Source organism: Lemur catta, chromosome 13 (assembly GCF_020740605.2).
Source record: "Lemur catta isolate mLemCat1 chromosome 13, mLemCat1.pri, whole genome shotgun sequence".
Taxonomy (NCBI): domain Eukaryota; kingdom Metazoa; phylum Chordata; class Mammalia; order Primates; family Lemuridae; genus Lemur; species Lemur catta.
The window spans coordinates 62,024,665-62,044,607 of record NC_059140.1 but is presented as its reverse complement, the minus strand read 5'-3'; the positions used below and the strand labels follow the sequence as shown (position 1 = coordinate 62,044,607).

At 37.9% G+C, this 19,943-nt stretch overlaps 1 protein-coding gene across 1 annotated transcript in view; it reads right to left on the bottom strand.

Annotated features, from left to right (window-relative positions):
- Positions 1-16,102, bottom strand: part of COG3 (component of oligomeric golgi complex 3) — a 59,620-nt gene extending 43,518 nt beyond the window's left edge. The window contains exons 1-8 of the mRNA XM_045567257.1: positions 15,792-16,102; positions 8,795-8,941; positions 6,673-6,734; positions 5,432-5,597; positions 4,693-4,767; positions 3,158-3,250; positions 2,339-2,464; positions 702-782 (exon numbers count right to left, since the gene is read on the bottom strand). Coding sequence (XP_045423213.1) covers positions 702-782; positions 2,339-2,464; positions 3,158-3,250; positions 4,693-4,767; positions 5,432-5,597; positions 6,673-6,734; positions 8,795-8,941; positions 15,792-15,965 — 924 coding nt within the window. The 5' untranslated portion in view covers positions 15,966-16,102. The remainder of the gene's footprint in view (positions 1-701; positions 783-2,338; positions 2,465-3,157; positions 3,251-4,692; positions 4,768-5,431; positions 5,598-6,672; positions 6,735-8,794; positions 8,942-15,791) is intronic.
- Positions 16,103-19,943: the final 3,841 nt, after the last annotated feature.

Genomic DNA, 19,943 nt, shown 5'->3' with positions numbered 1-19,943 from the left:
TTTTTTCAACCACTGTCAGTTAAAAATGGATATTGAGTTTTTCCAGCACCATTTATTAATAAAAGGCTGTCTTTTCCCCACCGAATGTTCTTGGCAAAAATCAGCTGGCTGTAAGCATGTGGATTTATTTTTGGGTTGTCTATTCTGTTCCATTGGTCTATGTGTCTGTTCGGCAAATCTGATCAAATCACTCCTCTGTTTAAGATACTACTTTATTGGTTCTCTACTTTTCCTGAATTAACATGACATGTAACATCCCCTGTAAGACGGTCTTTGTCATCTGTCTTCACATACCCCACTAACGTCCCATGTTCCCATCATAACAAATTACCTGGAACTCTTCCAAAACGCATGTCTTTTATGTCTCTACAACCTTCCCTATACATGTTATCCTCTGTATATAAAATACTCTTATCAATCCCCACAAGTCCACTATTTGAACTTTTTAAGCTCAACTATCACTTTCATCTAGAAACCTACCCTGAGCATCACTGGAAGAGCTATGTGTTTCCTGCTCTGTGGACTTCAAGCACCTAAGACACACTTCTAAGATATATTGCTGTAATACAGAAGAACAATGCCTATCCTTCATTCATGTTTATTTCCCTGGTATAAGGAAAGGGCCTAACATACAACAATACTTCAAAAGGGCTGGCTGAATAAATTTTATAGCAATATCCTATGTAGGTCACTAGACTTACTCTGACTTTGGGGGCAGCAGCTCGAAATTTCACATAAAATAGTGTGAAGGCATTATCTGCATTAGGTACAGATGAAGGATCCTAAGGAAACATAGAAGAGGACAGGGAAGGAAGGAAATTAGCAAACAAATAATTATTCAAAAAACCTGACACAAACCATTTCACGGGGCTAATGTTTAGCCTCCATACCAACCAAAAGCTTAAACAGAAAAATCTCAAAGAGAGATTTAATATTATTATTGCTATAAATGAGTAATACTTGGAACTGTCATCTCTCTCTCTCTCCCTTATATTCAAAATTTACCCTATGTTATCTGAATTTCAGGTAAACAGACCTGAATTCAGTCAGACAGAATTTATACTCTGTCATTTATTGAGTGTAGGACATTGGCCAAATTACTTAACCTGAGATTCAGTGCATCCATTAAATTACCACACATATACACTCATAGAGGTTTTGTGCAGCTAGTACTTATTAGTTTCCTAAACTTACTAGAAATTTTGCAAAATAGAAAAATATATAGTTCAACTGTTATGTTAGCTAAGAACAATGTAAACAGTAAAAAGGCAACCCCAAAATCACTGGCTTTGAATTGAAAGTTCAAGAAGGTACTCCATGTTGTTTAGAAAGTAAGCTTAAAAAATAAAATATAACCTTTAAGATTTTATTTTCTTAGGAAAGAAATATGCACCATGACCATCCTAGCTAGCTCTACTCTAACTCTACTTTTCTAACCCAACATCCTATTAATTTTCCGCCTAGAATCTACTGTAAACTGTAATTAACTAATCTGTTTCCTTCTTTACTGATTATTTCTCCTGAATATAAGCTCCATGATGGCAGGGATCTTGCTGGCTCCTGTTTGCTATTGTACAGTTCCTAATACAATACCAAGCATTAGGAGGTATTCAATAAAAATGTGTGCTAAATATAGAACATAGAAAAATATAGAAAGTGCTGTGATCCTAGCACTCTGGGAGGCCAAGACAAGGAAGATCACTTGAAGTTAGGAGTTCGAGATGAGCGCAAGCAAGAGCAAGAATCTGTCTCTACTAAAAAAAAACAAAAAATGGAAAATTTATCTGGGTGTCATGGTGCACACCTGTAGCCCCAGCTACTCAGGAGGCTAAGGCAGAAGGATGGCTTGAGCCCAGGAGTTTGAGGTTGCAGTGAGCTAAGATGATGCCACTGCACTCTACCTGGGGAGATGGAACGAGACTCTGTCTCAAAAAAACAAAAACAAACACAAAAAATGTAAAGAAGAAAATTTAAAATTAGACATCACATCCCATCACTCAAAATCACTTTTATTATTTTGGTATATTTCCTTCTAATAGTCTCATGAAAAAGCCAGAAAGGAAATGTTTTAAGTAACAAATATTTTGTATCTTATTTTACTATTCATCATATAGTACTGGATACTTCTCACACTGTTGAATATTATTTGAAAATAAGACTGCAATGGACATTCCTAATATAGCCATTTTTCTCTATTATAAATAAAACTGCAGTACATATTCTTACTTAACAAAAGGTATAATTTTCTTAGAATTACATAGTACTAATCTCAGACAAAGATTATGGAAAATAAATCAAAAAAGAAAAACAACCTGTTAATTGAGACCAGTTAACTCACCCTTTTTAGTAACTGATTTGTAAGAGTCTGTAGTGTATTCACAATATATGTCTTCAAGAGGTGCAAAGCTTTAGAAAGACATTGTTTAAACTTCAGCAAATATACAGGATAATCTTTAAAATTAGGCTGTAAGGAAAAGAGAAAGACTTACAAAAAGGAAACAAAATTAACAAAAAGCAAGCTTTTAATGAAAACCAATGAGTCCCTTATGTAAAGCAATATACAAAGCTCAAAAAAAAGTTGTATGTAGATCATAAAATCCATGAAGATGAGTCTGTAACTGTCTTGGTCACAGCCAAGTCCCCTGTGCCTGGCACAAAGTAGGGGCTCAATGAATACTTGCAGTTGTTAGCAAAATATATTTTCAGCACTCCACAGACTTCAAGGCTAACATGTAAGGCCCACCTAGGATAACAGTAGGATTTAGGGGAAATACATACAGCAATAAAGCCCTGGGGGATAGAAATAGGAGGTGATTAAATCAAAGGACTTGTCTCTTTATTCCGCTCCCCTCCCCCCAGTAACACTTTGTTTCCAAAGAAATATATAGCATATCAGGACTTCAACAACTTAAAAATGGCTCACCCTTTTAGGTGGGATAACTGAGTCAGCCAGGACCCTTTCCACTCCAGGGGGGTCACCTCAGGAGCTAAAAGCTGTTTAGTCCACTACTGATAACAACTAAGAATTCACTATAGTTCTTCAATACATATTTACCTATATATTTTTTCCCCTTCAGAAAAAACAATTATAGCACAAGAAGTGATATAACAAGAATGCTAAGATTTCTCAAAAACATACAAAAATACCATGACTTACATGAGATGAGATATATGTTATACAATCATCTAACTTGGCCAGCATAGGGATAAATCCATCACTATTCACAGACAACGTAGGGGAATTCAATTTCTTTAAGAAAAAAAAAAAATCAATCTTAATTCACAAAAAACAATTTAGGTAAAAGTTGAAAACTATGAATTAGAATTAGTATATTTCTCTTTAGGATATAACACAGTTGTACTAATGTCTTTATAATACATTTTAAAGGTCACCAAACTATCCTAAATGTAGCCCACATATAATAAAGAAGGGACAAATGTAAAAGAATATTGGTTAAATTCAGTTTACTCCTAATAAGCTTTAATGAGGGTCTTCATGAATAAGGAAAATATTTTATATTATTCTACAATGTTATATTGAAATTACATATAAAGTACCCAGCTTTCCCATTTTTTAGTACTTTGCAACATACATAATTTTTCTACTTTGGGCCAGGCACAGTGGCTCACAGCTGTAATCCTAGCATTCTGGGAGGCCAAGGCGGGTGGACTGCTTGAGCTCAGGAGTTCGAGACCAGCCTGAACAAGAACGAGCCCCCGTCTCTACTAAAAATAGAAAAAAATTAGCTGGGCAACTAAAAATAGAAACAAAAACTTAGCCAGGCATGGTGGCTCGCTCCTGTAGTCCTAGCTACTTGGGAAAGCTGAGGCAGGATAATCGCTTGAGCCCAGGAGTTTGAGGTTGCTGTGAGCTAGGCTGATGCCACAGCACTCTAGCCTGGGCTACAGAGTGAGACTCTCTCTCAAAAAAAATAAAATAAATAAATAAATAAATAAATAAAATTTTTGTACTCTGGTGATTTTCTCAAGGTTAAAGGATTAACTAGCAGTTACACTATGTTTAGCAGTCATACTATGAAAGTAAAATAGTACCAACCAATTACTTCTTATCTTGATATACAAATGGCTTGAAATGAACTACTTCCCATTGCATTCCATTGTTAACTGGCTACTAGTTTTACGTCTATGTCTTTAGTAAACTATAATAACAATGATTAATCCAAAAATTTTAATAACACAATTTATACATAATTATTATTAACTTATGAGTCAGAAACATAAAAATATAATTTACATAGTAGCCTTTATTGGGACTATTGCTTTGGGATACAAGTATATATTATAAGGACTATACTTTTCTTCAAATTAAACATGAGAATTAGTTTAAAAATGTTTTGACTATTACTATAGTTGCACAACCATAGCAAGATTTAGAATTGAATATTTCTTCTTATCTTCTTCACACCTTATGAATGAGATACTATAAGAGGTAACCAACAAAAAGTTTTTAATAACAATAATACTATTTAAGATATAATACTACTTAAAGGACATTTGAAAAATCTGAACTGGTAATGGTAACTCCATTGGCTACCAATAGGAATACATACCAGCAAGCAAACTATTAAGTTAAAATATCACTCAAGTCAATTTATAAATTTAAAGATTATACCAAGAAAGAGAAATATAACGTAAAAATCACTAACTTTACAAAAAGTAAAAAACGCTTACTGTGTTAATAGTCTCCAATTCATTAAAATACGAAAGCTTTTGTTGAATGTTTTCAGCCAAATCAACAAGTTCCGACTTGCATTTTTAAAAGAGAAAAACCAATTATTATAAGAATAAGAAAATTAACACTCCAGTCTCAAAATTACACTGAATAGATTTATATTAGACATAAATGTTTATATCAGATATCAGATTTCAGAATAAAGCTCAAATATTTCTGTAATCCTGAACTAAAATAGGCAAGAATTATTACAGTAAATTTCATACAATCTTTTCATAAAATAATAAATGGTCACATTTTAAAAACACAGAAGTATATATAGAGAAAATCTGGAGATAAATATGGTAACCTAAATGTTCTAGCTGTAAGTCATAAATTTAAGTGTAAACTCAATGAGTTGATCTTTTCATAAACTCCACCATTAGTACAATCACTATGCTTGTTTGAAAAGTGTCAATAATCAAGAGTGGACAGAGCAAACTTATATCCACTACACTCTGAAACTCTGCTGAGACCTAACAGATCAAAATATTGCCTTTGCCGTTGTTTACATGATCTTATTTAGAATAAAAGTAGGTTGTCAATTTAACAATCTGCATACTTAGCACAGGGCCTCATAAAGAGCAGTGTTCAATATCTACTTCAAGAAATTAAGAAAATTAAAATTAAATCATATTTATCCACTTTAAAACAAAATATTAAATGTAACTACTGACCCTCTCTCCTACTCCAAATTACCTGTTCTTTTAGGAGCTGTTCACAGGCTTCATGTAGGGTTCCTGTCTTATTGGACACAAAAAGATACTGTTTCTGCAATGACTCCAGATGCTGAAGAGCATTGTTTACATCATTCAATATAGCATCACACTGCTCCTGAAACCCAGACAAGTAATCCCTCATCTGTCTAGAAAACAGAACCAAAACGGAATTGGCAATAATATTTTCCCCTAATAAGCACAGTCAATAAATAACAGTGTCATTTTTCCCAAAATGCTTGAATTTCAGGAGGAAAGTCTGACCTACTCACAAAACTTGATAATATTCAGAAATGTACCAAAGCTGTCATAAACTGTTTCAATACTTAAGGCAAATCACTGGTACTATAAGCAACAAAGGGAACTGAATTAGCCTTGAGGCCATAACTTGGCTTTTCATATATAAATCAATGAATCACCAGCTCAGCTTCCAAAGACTGGGACACCAAAACCATCCCGAAGGCATCATCTAACGTCAATCCTTCAGATCACTTGCACCTTTGAAAGATGGTATGACATCATGGAAAGAATTCTGGATTTGGAATTAAAAGGGCTGGGTCCAAATCCCAGCCCTGCCCCAGTCTGCATGATGTTGAACAAGTTACTTAATATTTCCAGGCCTCAGTTTGCTCATTTATAAAATGAGAATAGTAACACTTCCTCACATGGCTGCTATGAAGATTAAATGGGATCATACCTCAAAAAACCTAACATATTATTGCCTAGCAATAATGGCCATCAATAAATCAATAAACGGAATGTGAACATTCAACCCACAGCCCCCAAATCAGTTAGAAAGAGTACACTGTTATTTCCCCCATGCTATTAAATACACAAACAGAACTACAAAGTTATACCCAATCTAGGTAGCCATCCTTAAAGTCTCCTGAGGATGTTTCTCCTTCTAAGGAAAGGCAACAAACACCTCTTAGAATTCCTGTAAAACTCCTGTTTGAACCTAATCCTTTCTAAGTTATCTAAAAACCAATGTCTGTCCCTCCTAACCTATTAATTATAATGTAATTCTCCTTTTGTTTTTAATCACACAACTTCTAGTAACAGTTGTAATGATCCAAATCTTCTGTCTGGCTGTTCTTAAAGAATATGTGGCTGGTGGAGTTTTCTTCATACCTTAATTTTGTTTAAAGACACAGATTATGAAATGCTTCTGATGACTGTGATCTAAAAATTAGGATATCCAAGAAATGCAAAAGCCACACATACCTATATTTAGTTCCTTCATCCTGATCCATCTGAGTTTGCAGCTTTGCAAACCATAAGAAAAACTGGAAAGATAAAGAGTATTACATTGTTAACAAAACTAAAATAGACAAAATGAAAATGGCTACATGACAAACAGCAAGTCAAAAGGGTAGACACTATCTAATTCTTACTGTTTAAGGCTCAGACATTAACAATTAGTTTTAAGCCACAAGAAGATAATTTAATTACGTGCACAATATCTATACGCTAGGAAAATCAAAGGATATTAAAAACATTGGCCATTTTCAGAGGCAAGTAAGGAAGAGTATTAAAGATACAAGAAATAAAAAATATTTCTTCCTAAGAGGCTAATGCCTACTTGCTAGCTTGCAAAATTTGAGTAGGTAATACGGGGCTCTGGGTAAATATCAATATTAATGTTACCTAGCAAGAACTATGAGAATACAAACTCAGAAATAATAGTACATAGTGGTTTAAGAACATGGACTTTGGCATCAGCTAAATCTGGGTTTGAATTCTGGCCTTACCACCAATGTCATGGAAAAATATCTATTATTAAAAAGAAATAGGGGGGTTGAACTTAAATGAGCATGAAGGAACTTTTTAGGGTGATATAAATACTTTATATCTTGATCGTAGTGGCAGTTATACAACAAGTACATACACTTATCAAAACTCAGCAAGCTGACACTTAAAATGAGTGTCATTTTATTGTATGGTAACTGTATACAAATTATATGTATTGTATATAAATTATAACCCAATGTTAGATTTTTTTTTTAATTTTAAAGAGAGATATTCAGGTGCAAATTTAATCTAGAAGATTTTTTTTTTTTTTCCAAACAGTCCAAACAAGTTCACAGACATGGTGCAAGATTACCTTCTACAATTCTCAAGTGAGATTCAATGACCAGGGTATGCAGGCGTGCCATGTACCTTGGCTACCAATCACTGAGCATGTATTAATTATGTGCTTGCCACACACTGTATTTACATGTATTATTTTATTTAATACTCACAAAAATTCTATGAGATAGGTATATAATTCTCCTTGTTTTACAGAGTAGGAAACTAAAGATCTAACAAGGTAAGTACTGCCTAAGCTCACAAAGATGGTAAGGGATGGAGCTGAATTTCAGATGCAGGTCAGCCTAACTCAGGAGCTGGAGCTCTTAATGGTTTTGTAGCACTCCCTCTCTAGACTTACTATATATACAATTCACTGCATTTGCTTCGTGTTTTACTTGTAAGTGCCTCAGCTTTGACTCTTAACAGGATGAAAAAGAGGAGACAAGGGCAGTGGCAGAAGAAATTGCTATACATTTAGGTTTGTAAGCAGGAATAAGCAAAAACCAAGAGAAAATTACACATGTTAAATTACTGAAAAATAACTATAAGGGTTCATCTAAATAGAATATTTAGGTTTTTAAAAAAGGGATTACCCAGCAACAAGCAAGGGGAGTATTGGGGGGATAGCTTAACACAGACATACATTAGGGAAAGTCAAAAGTGCATAAAATATTAAAACCTTAATAAATATAATAATCTATCAACATCCAAACTTGGAAAATCATATATTTATCTATATTGAAAATATAATTAGGCAAGAGATTCATTGAAAACACTTAATAGCCACAACTAACACAAAATTAAGAATGTTCTAGGCCAGGCGCGGTGGCTCACGCCTGTAATCCTAGCCCTCTGGGAGGCCGAGGCGGGTGGATCGCTCGAGGTCAGAAGTTCGAGACCAGCCTGAGTGAGACCCCACCTCTACTAAAAATAGGAATAAATTATCTGGCCAACTAAAAGTATATATAGCAAAAATTAGCCGGGCATGGTGGCACATGCCTGTAGTCCCAGCTACTCGGGAGGCTGAGGCAGTAGGATCGCTTAAGCCCAGGAGTTTGAGGTTGCTGTGAGCTAGGCTGATGCCACGGCACTCATTCTAGCCCGGGCAACAAAGTGAGACTCTGTCTCAAAAAAAAAAAAAGAATGTTCTAGAAAGACTTGATGTTAACTATATGTCAAATCCTCAGAACTTTTAATTAGAACTGTTTTTATTAGCCTTGTCTTGAGACATCTAAAATAATCAAACATCCTTAGAAAAGATACTGCAATTCACCTGCTGTGCAGTTTCGATTCTTTCTTCTTCCATTCCTAAGGAAGTAAAACCCTTCAAGAGAATGTCTTCTGTAGATTCAGGCACTATTGAATTCAGTTCAGCAGGCAGCAACTGGGGAGGTAAACTGCATGAGTCTTCAACTGGGAGCTTGAAAAAAAGAGCCACAAAGATACTTAAATAACCTGAAAATTCTCTAAACTTAATTCAAGACTGGGTTTCCATCTCAGTTGTTTTCAAAGAGAAAGAAATGTTTCCATTAAATCATATGAAGTTAATAAATACCATATAATACTAACACTTAACTAGACTTTCTCCACGTTAAATGCTAGTCTCATATTGTAAATATGGCTAGGTGGCGTGGCGTGCGCCTATAATCCCAGCTACTCGGGAGGCTGAGGTGGGCGGATCTCCCACGCTTCATAAGGTATGATTTTTGAGTTAGCTTTCTAATAGGGGTGGTGAATCTATGCTAATCTACACACATTTTCTCACTTGAACCTCTTGTGAACTACCACCAAACAAAGGGAAAACTTGTGTGTTGTTGAAAGTAGCTTGCCCACCCCAGTATCTAACACAAAAGCCTGACCGACCACCAGGGTTAACAAATCACACCCAAAAATTAACAACCAATAAACATTACCTCCTCCTACCATTTCCACTCACTGGGATACTTCATCCACACCTTCTTACTGAGAAATTTCGAAATTACAACTGAATTGGAAGAATTTCAGAGTTTCTAATCAGTTTCAGAAGAATCCCATGGACAAGGCCTCACTTTGACACCATTAGAACTATAGTACTTTCTATTCTCCACTACTAAAGATAGCCCAGGTGTTAATTTACCTACAGGCTACAGACAAGCTGTTTTTAGACCTAAAAAAAAAGGCAAGGTAGATGCTGGGGAAAGTAAAAGGGCCTAATTGTTTAGGTTCAAGTCCAGCCTTCAGCCCTTAGTTCAAGACGTTTAACGTCCACCAATATAAGACATGATCCAAGGCCTCAGGAAATTACTTCCCTGTCTATTTTTCTAAATATAGAAGTTTCATCTGAGGATAGCATTTTATCTTCAAAGCTAAAATAAACTAGATGCAAAATGTACCACCACTAATTTAGAAACAATCCTTTAAATATAGGGCCTTTTGTGAATGTGTTCAAATGGGGCTATACTTACGACATGGGAAAGTACATTACAATGCAGCGTGGTTAGAATCCTCCTCCTGCTCACTTACAAGCTGCACAACATTGGACAAATTACAGAGGATGTCTGTATGTTATAAATCCTAAGGCGAACACACAGAGAACCTAGCAAATTTCAGTCCTTGAATATAACCTAAACCCATGTTCATCTTTAATTCAATTTCTTTTGAGAAAAAAAATTATAAATCTATTTTAAGGAATGTAAATCAATATTAAAATCCTGGTTGTGATCCCAAATACTGTAGTTGTGCAAAATGTTACCATTGAGAGAAACTGAATATAGTGTACAAGAGATATCTTTGCATTATTTCTTACAACAGCATAGAAATCTCAATTATTTCCATTTTTTAAAAATTAATGTAATAACCATATTCTCCTATCAGAGTTCACAAGGCCTTATAGCACATAATTCTGGTACTTCTTCATAATATATAACAAATTCCAGAAAAAAGTAAAATTCCTCTTGTTCTAGAATCATTTGTAATATACAAAGCTGTCCTTTTAAATGAACTTATTTGACTAAGTAATAAATTCTCACAGCACAAAATTCAAAGAACATTCAGTGAACAGTCACCTTCCTCTGGACCCACTCTCCAGCCATCCAGTTCCTTCCTCAGAGACAGGTTATCATTGTTACTGGTTTCTTATGTATCTTTCCCAAGACAGTCCATACACATACAAAAGAAGTGTACGTTCTTTTAACCCAAATAGCAGTTTATTATAACACCTCACCTTTTTCATTTAATATGCAGCATTTTAAATTGTCTCTTCCACAGAGTATAAGAGAAAGATAGAATTTACTCTTACTCTGTCACTAACCTATAGTGAGCTTATTATCTCAAAAATCCAAGAGTAAAGAATGATATTCAAGTAAAAATCAATCTCCCTTCTTCGCCTCTTCCCTGCCCATCCAATTCTTCTCTGAGGCGAGACCAAGATTTATAATTTAAGAAGTATTTTCTAAGGAATTTACAGGTAGAAGGAAAAATTTTAAAAGTAGAAGGAACCAAAGAAATAATTTCTAATTTGTATCAATCTTTCTTTTATAAAAATTATTCAAAACACATGAATATAATTTTTAAATCCAAATCATCAAAAGAGTTAAAATGAAAAGTAACATTCTCCTCCAACCTGACTTTTAATCATTTTCAGTATTTTTGATAGTTACTCCATAACTCTAAAAAACAAATTTACAACTTTGTGTTTGAATTCATCAATTTTAGTTCCGATCTATTGACTCTTACTTCATCATGTAAGATGAAGAAATTAGTACCTCTATATTTTCTTCTCTATTTACTCTCAAATTCTGTTATCTATATCATCTTTTTAGATTGTCAAATTTCATAATATTTACACTTTGCTCTGTAATTAAGTCTTTAGACTGATTTTTAAAATGATACTATTAATACATGTTTCCTGCCTTCTATAAATTTGCCAAAATTGCAGGTTCACTGATACCACCTTTGGTTTTGGTGTGCCACACATTTATTACTGTCATTTCAAAGGGATCCACGAGTATTATACATGTGTGCTCAGTCTGTTATCTTGAAACAAAAAATGTTTATCTTCTAATTTACTTTAGAAAATAAAATCATATGGAAACTCTGGATACCTGAGAAGCTACTATGGATATTCCAGGCATATTCTATAATCTAGGTGTGGGTAAATATGATAATTTAAATTTATGAAAGAATATTCCATTTGATTACTTCGAGCACAAATACTACTTTTCAATCATAAGAACTTTAAATACCAGAAGCAGTAGGAGGCTCCCTGTTCCCTTTTTCTCACTACCATAAAATTATTTTCTCTCAGACCAAGCAAGAGAGAAGTCACAATGCGTCCACTTCAAAGAAATAATTTTTTAAAGTAACAGTAAAGTTGCTTTTTAATAGAAAATGAGAAAATGCCCCCACTAGGTACACAGCCTTCAAAAAGGGGTATGGTTGTGGAGGTATCATACACTTTCCTGTTCTGACCTTTCAGTCACTGCACAGGAGGAGGTGACTAAACGCTTCCCACTCACTAGCACTGGCCTGGCTTCCAGATGGAGCAGATACCACCGATCTAGGATCCAGGTGGGAAGTGCTGGAAAGCTCCCGTATAATTTATGTAAATGGGGACACTAACATACTAAATAATAACTACAATAAACTATCAAGCATTGCCTGACCAGCTGAGCAGGTCCATGAAAAAACAAGTAAACATACTTTCTCTCCTGTCTTAATCCATTTGTGTTGCTATAAAGGAATACCTGAGGCTGGGTAATTTATAAAGAAAAAAGGTTTATTTGACTCACAGTTCTGCATGCTTTACAAGACACATGGCAACCGCTTCTGCATCTGGGCAGATGCCTCAGACTGCTTCCACTCATGGCAGAAGGGGAAGGGGAGCTGGTATGTGCTAGAACACGTGGCATGAACACAAGCAAGAGAGACAACGGAGGTGCCAGGCTCTCTTCAAGAACTAGTTCTTGTGGAAACTGAGAATGAGAACTCAGGCTAGAATGGCACCAAGCCATTCATGAGGGATCCACCCCCATGACCCAAACACCTCCCACCAGACACCAACAACAACACTGGGGATCAAATTTCAACAGGCAGGGCCTTGGCAAACCATATCCAAACCATATCATCTCCCAAGTTCTACTTCTCACAAAGTTCTGGGTTGGAAAAAGATCACTTTTATAATCATCTGATCAATTCATTCCCTAAATGAAACCTGACGCTTTCTCTGTTTGGAGCAAAGCATTGAAGAGGTATACAGGGAGTCTCAGAACCTTCCTCAAGGCACCTAACCCCTTCTTTTATTACCTTTGATCTGAGTGACACCTATACCAGCTCGGGATCACAGAATTCTAATCTGCTCTTTTAAGATGTATTATGGTTTGGATATGGTTTGTCTCACTCCTCCAAATCTTATGTTGGAATCTGATTTCCAATGTTGGAGGTGGGGCCTAATGGGAAGTATTTGGGTTAAGATGGCTGATCCCTCACCAATAGTTTAATCACTTCTGGGGTCAGGGTCGAGTGAGTTTTTGTTGTATTAGTTCCTGCAGTAGCTGGTTGTTAAATAAAAAGAGCCTGGCATCTCTCTCCCCTCTCTTTTACTTCTTGTCTTCCCATGTGATCTCTTCGCCTTCTAGCATGAATGGAAGCAGCCTGAAGCCCTTATCAGAAGCAGATGTTTCTTATACAGCCTGAAGAACTGTGCACTTTACATATCTGATTCCATTTGATTCTTACAACTTCCCATGAGGTAAGTATTCACCATGAGAAAAGTCCTCATTTTACGAAGAAGAAAAGTAAAGTTCAGAGAAGTTAAACACCACAACTAAAGTCACAGAGCTATAAAAAAACAATAGCTATAACAGTAAATTACAGACAAATGTCAGGGTAAATTACTGCAGCATTTTATCAAGAATTACTAAGTTCAAAAGAAAGAAAAAGGCCCTCCCTACTAAAAAGTTTGCCCTAGCTACAAGAAAACCAGTCTACCTAAAATTCTATTCCAACTCTTTTCTCTAATGCCAAAAAAAAAAAAAAGATAATTTCTGTTCAAGATAAGACTAGTTCTCCTTCATAAAAGAGAAAGTTATTTTCTAAAGAAGTCAACAGCTTTATGACATTTACTCAGTGTTAACTAGCCTCTCTCTTTCCCTATTCTACTAACCTGCCCAGTTCCAGTTGTTCAGGAAGTAATTTATCTAACGTGATTTGTGAAACACTACAGCAAATCCTTTAGCTATACTGGTTGGACAAAATGAAAATCAAGGCATTCTTTTTCAGGACCAATGTTAAAACAGTGGTAACAGGAATAAAAAATTAATTCCAAAGTCTTCCCACCAGACATATAAACACTCTAGTAAAGGGAAATGAAGAGCTGTAGAGAGATGAAGAGCCATGAGAACGTCCCCCTCAAAGATTCCAGGATGGATATATAACTGGCTATTTCATTCTCACAGGAAACCAAAACCAAGACTGAATGTACCAAAAGACCCTCACTGAATTCTTGAATTTGTTAAGCTCATCCCCTACCCATGACTGTTTTTTCCTCCAGCTGGAATGTTATTTCGTTAGTCTTTGCAAGGCTGGCTTCATGTTTTCCATCATTAGTTCTGACCTCAGACTGTCACTTCCTCAGAAAGGCCTTCCTTCCTTACCTAAAGGACATGCCCCATCCCCTTCTGTCACACCACCCTATTTTATTTTCCTGCTATCATGGATCACTGTCTGAACTTACCTTCTTTGTTCTTTTTTATATGTTCAGGTAAGGGTCTCGCCTTTCCTATTTTCTATACCCAATTCCTAGCTCAGAGTAGGCATATAATAAATGTTAAAGACTGCACGCAGCTAATGGTAGGTATCATTATACTGCATAAGTATGGAAGAATGGGGTGAAAATGAAAAGATTCCATTTACTTTACTCCAAACCTTCTCCTTCAACCTTACTGAGAATAAGGAATAATAGGTTATTTCCTGCAGATCACATTGGGCAGAAAAAAAAACAAACAAAAAAACCAAAAAGCAAACAAGAAATAACAGGTTATGCCTTATGACAATAAAAAGAAGTTTTCTTGTAGAATATATGTATTTCTCCCTCACCTGCCCCCCCCAGTGCCACCAAGTCCAAGCATCCTGCTTCAGTAATAAGCCAACTCAATTATAAACAGACTGGAAAATTTATAGAGCAAACAACTTCTATTATCCAGAGTATAAAAGAGTTTGATAGCTGAGCCAAAGAAATTTCTACCTATCTTCTCATTCATTTCGGACCTACTTCTGCCACAACATCCTACAGAAAGACAGAGAAACCCAAGAAAGAACACCTCTTTGGTGGCAGAGCATGCAAAGGTAAACAAGAACTTTCAAATCAAACCTTCAAAGTTTGAGGACAAAAAAAGTTGAAGACTCTAAGCTCTGTCTGCATTTGGACACAATTCCAAATCATGTAAAAGGAATGCTTCCAACATCAAAAGTAACTATAACTGTTTATAAAATAATCTTCCTAAACCTGGCCCTCAAAACTAGAAAAAGTTTGCCAAACATATGATAATTCATAAAACATACTTCTTGCTATTATAACCAACTGAACTGAAACAAGCAGTAATATGCATAACATCTCAATGGTAACTGAATTAAAAGCGTTGACACTAACAGAAAACGAGCATTATTTAATAATGTACTGAACCAGCTATCAAAGACAATTCATTTTTATTACTTTGCTATAGGTCAAATAAATCTGATCTCCCATAGCCTGCACTTGATCGAGAGCTCATAGTTCAATGTGCAATGAATGAAACTGTCACTCAGGGTCAAGTTTTGGTCTCCCCAAGTCCCCCATGGAAAAAGAAAGGTAGGTTATTCATTAAGATGGTAAATGAGCACCAACTGGAGACTGTCCTGCAGCAAAGCACCTCGGGTTCGGTGCCTCTCCTGGGAGGTGGTGGGCAGCAGGATTACAGCCCAGCAGACACGAGGGACCTCTGAGGCCAGACGCCGGGGCAAAGCTCCAGGTCAACCGTCCCACATTGCTGGAGGGAGGACTGAGTGCCGGCGGGCACCAGCCACTGGACGCCCCCGCAGTCGTCCCCGGCCTGGAGCAGAGAGTCGGGGTCGCCTGCCATGAGAGGAGGCCTGACAGCCCAGGGAGGTGAGGAGACCCTCCCACCGGATCCGCCACCATGGCCAGGAGGAGTGGACAGAGACCTCTGGCAGAGGATGGCGAGGCCGGGGTCCTGCCAGGACGCTCGAGCATGCCATCCCCGTCGCCCGCGCCCTGTTCCCGCCCATCACCTCACCTCGGCCGGCATCGGTAGGTTCTCTGCCGCCTCCTTCAGCTCCAGCACCGAGTCCGTCTGCCTGTCGGTCAGCGGCGCCGTCGTGTCCGGTCTCCGATCCCAGAGGGCCAGCTTCTCCCGAGCGTCCCGCTCCGCCGCCGCCTCAGACAGCAGCAGCAGCGCCGCCTCCGCCATTGCCGCCGCCCCCGCGGCCCTCAGCAACAGCGGGGTGAAGGGGACCCCGACAGAGAGGCCCCGGTCACTTCCGGGAGAACCCGGGCTACCAGCACTGCACTGGCGGAGGGGCGGGGCGGGCCGGAATGCCCTGACCCCGGAAATGCTTCCTCAGTTTGGGGGCAGGACCGAGGCCAGAACAGACGTGGCTTTAAACAAGCTCCAACTATTTCCGGTTGGGATGTGGAAGAGGGTGGAGACTGGACCTGACGGAAATAGAAACGCCCCTACCGGAAGTCTCTTCCTCAACATCAGTAACTTTATTGTTACGAGTTGTTCATGTTATTGACAACTGCGCTAAGCCACCTGCCGATAGGGGGCTTCGTGAGCTCCCGGATCTGTCGCCTCTGCTCACAGACGCGTTGTCTGGGTGGAGAGTGTGTGAGTTCCGTGTTAACATGTTGACAGTTTCCGCTGCATACATCAAAACCAAGAGCTTTACTATTCCAACATCCAGTAATTCCCCTTTAGAAAACGAATTTATGGAAATACATTAAAATTCAAAGATATGTGTGTCTCAGACATTAATAGTATCAAATAACTGGAAACAACCTAAATGTCGAACATCAAAAAATTGGATCAATAATTCGTGGTACAGACGTGTAGTGATAATACTGTTCTGCCATTTAAATCATGTAAATTTGAGCAACAAAATAAATAGCGATAGTATGGATCATAACCTACAGAATAAAATAAATACCTATGAATCCATACTGATATAATTTATTGAATAAATAAATGGTGGAGAAAGGACAACCCTCTACCTTATAGAAGAATTCCAGCCTGAGCAACATAGCAAGATCCCATCTCTACAAAAAAAAAGAAATGTAAATATGTCTTTGTATATATATACACACACGTATATATTTAGCCAGGTGTGGTGGCACATGCCTATAGTCCCAGCTACTTGGGAGGCTGAGGCAGGAGGATCACCTGAGCCCAGGAGTTTGAGGTTGCTGTGAGCTATCATGACACCACTACACTCTAGCCTGGCAACAGATTGAGACCCTGATATATATACATACATACATACGAGAAGGAGAAAATCATCACTAGGACGCCCCAGTAATAATTGTAGCAGGCAAGATCTAAGGCTAGATGCTAATATGAGTGGGCAAAAGTTCAAGGAGAAACAAGTTTGCATATTTCCAAAGAACTGCCCCAAGATATCTATTGGTAACAAGAGGAAATAGTAACTTTACAGTGGAGGAACCTGACAGGCACCACCTTAACCAAGTGATCGAAGTCACCATCATCATCGTGAAACTCTTGACATCACACCAATCCACCACTATTTTCTAAAGAAAGTCATCTTCCAGATGTACAGACATGTGGCTCTATTTGTTTAAGTGCTTAAAACACACTTTCTTGTCTTCAGGTCAGACTGATCTCTAGTTCCACACACCTCTAAAACTAATCTCATTGAATTTTGTGATAATTCTTTACCAAACATCATCCTTCAAGGGCCAAATGTAAGCATCTTCTCTCCCAAATGCGTTTCTATTACAGATTTTCCTAAATCCATGATCACTCTACTTACTTCTAAACATTATTTTTAAGTTCTTAAAATATTTTTACCAACTGGTGATTCATGAGGCTGAAGAGATGCAGTGCAGGTCATGATACCCATTGGCAAAGGCTGGAGGTTTAATCAGCTGCTTTGAGGTCAAATGAGGGGAGAGGAAGATAAATGTGCAACACAGTGATGCCCGATCTATTCTTGACCTGAGGAATTGAGAGAGCCAAGGGAAGACAGCTGTGCCTGGAGAATCCAGCAGTCACCAGCTGACCCTGCAGTAGGCAGGAAGAGAACCAATGAAACAGGGTAAAAGCAGTTCCTCTGGGATGTTCTAATTTTCTAGAACCCTAGCATGGAAGTATATACATTTAAACAATGCAGTGTTGCTCAAAATCTAGTGCAAAGTGTGGTGTCCAACATACTGAACCTTCTGCTTCAGACTCTAGTGCTCTTTTCTATATGGAGAAATATTGTCTAGTCCCTCCCTCAAAAAAGTACAAATTTCCTATAATGAATTCACTTTTACACGCTGTATACAAGTCAAATTTCTTCCTGTTACTAGGTGGTGATTAGTACATTCCCAGAAGCACTAGACATGACAAATACAATTGCCATTTTAATTTTCTACTACAATTCTTACGATGTATTTATTTGACTCAAGTATTGGTAATTGTTCTCATAAAAATCATTCAAATTGATACAATAAACACTCATATTGCATATATCTATCCATACAAGGTACACATGTATTCACAGTGTGTGTCTGCTAGAGAGAGAGAGGGATGGAGGGAGGGTGAGAGAGAGAATGAATGAATGAATGAATGAGAAGACAGATTGCATGGGATATCTATCTTGGGGAAAGGACAAAGATAATGTCAGAGAAGTCTCATCCTCAAATGATTAAGGTCCCCAGATCATAGGAGATGGCATCTTGTTTGTATGATCTTATTCAGAGTTCACTTTTGACCTCTTGATGACAACTCTGTGAATAAGCAGGGCAGGGGTTATTATTTTCCATACGAGACAAGCAAGTGAAACAGGGAGATGAAGTGAGTTGTTGAAGACTTTTGGGAGGGCAAAGAAAAAGGTATATAGTCTTTCTAGGGGAAAATTGGCGAACACCTATCAAACCAGAGGCTGGAGAAATGGAGAGAGAGAGAAGATAGTCCTTGGATCCAGCAATTCTACCTCTGGAAATTTGTCCTAGAGAAATTCTTACATGTGCAAAAAAAGAAAATACATGTACAGGATAGTGCATAATGGAGAAAATCAGACACAACCTAAATATTTATCAATAGGGGAATATTTTTGTTCCCCCGTTTTCTTTTTGTTTGTTTGTTTGTTTGTTGAGATAGGGTCTTGCTCTCTTATTCAAGGTAGAGTGACATGGCATCAGCTTTGCTCACAGCAACTTCAAACTCCTGGGCTCAAGCGATCCTCCTGCCTCAGCCTCCTAAGTAGCTGGGACTACAGGCGTGCACCACCGTGCCTGGCTGATTTTCCATTTTTAGTAGAGACAGGGTCTCACTCTTGCTCAGACTGGTCTCGAGCTCCTGACCTCAAGCGATCCTCCCACTCAGCTTCCCAGAGTGCTAGGATTGCATATGTGAGCCACTGTGCCCAGCCCTCCTGTTAATTATTGCAGCATAAAAAACTAACCCAAAAATCATGTCCTAAAACAATCATTTTATTATTTTGTTCATGATTTTGTGAGTTAGGAATATCCAAAGGACACATCAGGAAAGACCTGTCTCTGCTCACAGTGTCTGCAGCCATGACTGGAATGACTCAGATGGCTAAAGGCTGGACAGCTGGGGACTGGCTGTGCACTTCTATATCTTCCCAGGGTCTCAGAGGCTCTCCATCTGCTCTCCCCACCTGGTCTCTCAAGCATAAAGACCTCAGGATATTTGGACTTCTGACATGGCTCAGGGATTGAAGAGATTGTTCCCAGGGTCATCCTTTGACCTTCATAGTAGGTTGCTTGTGCTGCTCTCTTTGTCAAGAGGGTCACTGTAGGCTTCAAGTGAAGCAAAATTAGCCAGGCATGGTTGTCCCTATAGTCTCAGCTACTCAGGAGACTGAGGTAGGAGGATCATTTGAGCCCAGGAGTTCGAGGCTGCAGTGAGCTAAGATCAGGTCACCACATTCCAGCCTAGGCAAGAGAGTAAGACCTCATCTCCAAAAAAAGGTGAGGAGAGGAGGAAAATTGACTCCACCCATCAATGAGAGGAGCAACAAAAAACTTGCAGCACTTTTTTTTTTTGAGGCAGAGTCTCACTCTGTCACCCAGACTAGAATGCAGTGCTGTTAGCCTAGCTCACAGCAACCTCAAACTCCTGGGCTCAAATGATCCTCTTGTCTCAGCCTCCCAAATAGTTGGGATTACAGGCGTCCACCACCATGCCCTGCTAATTTTT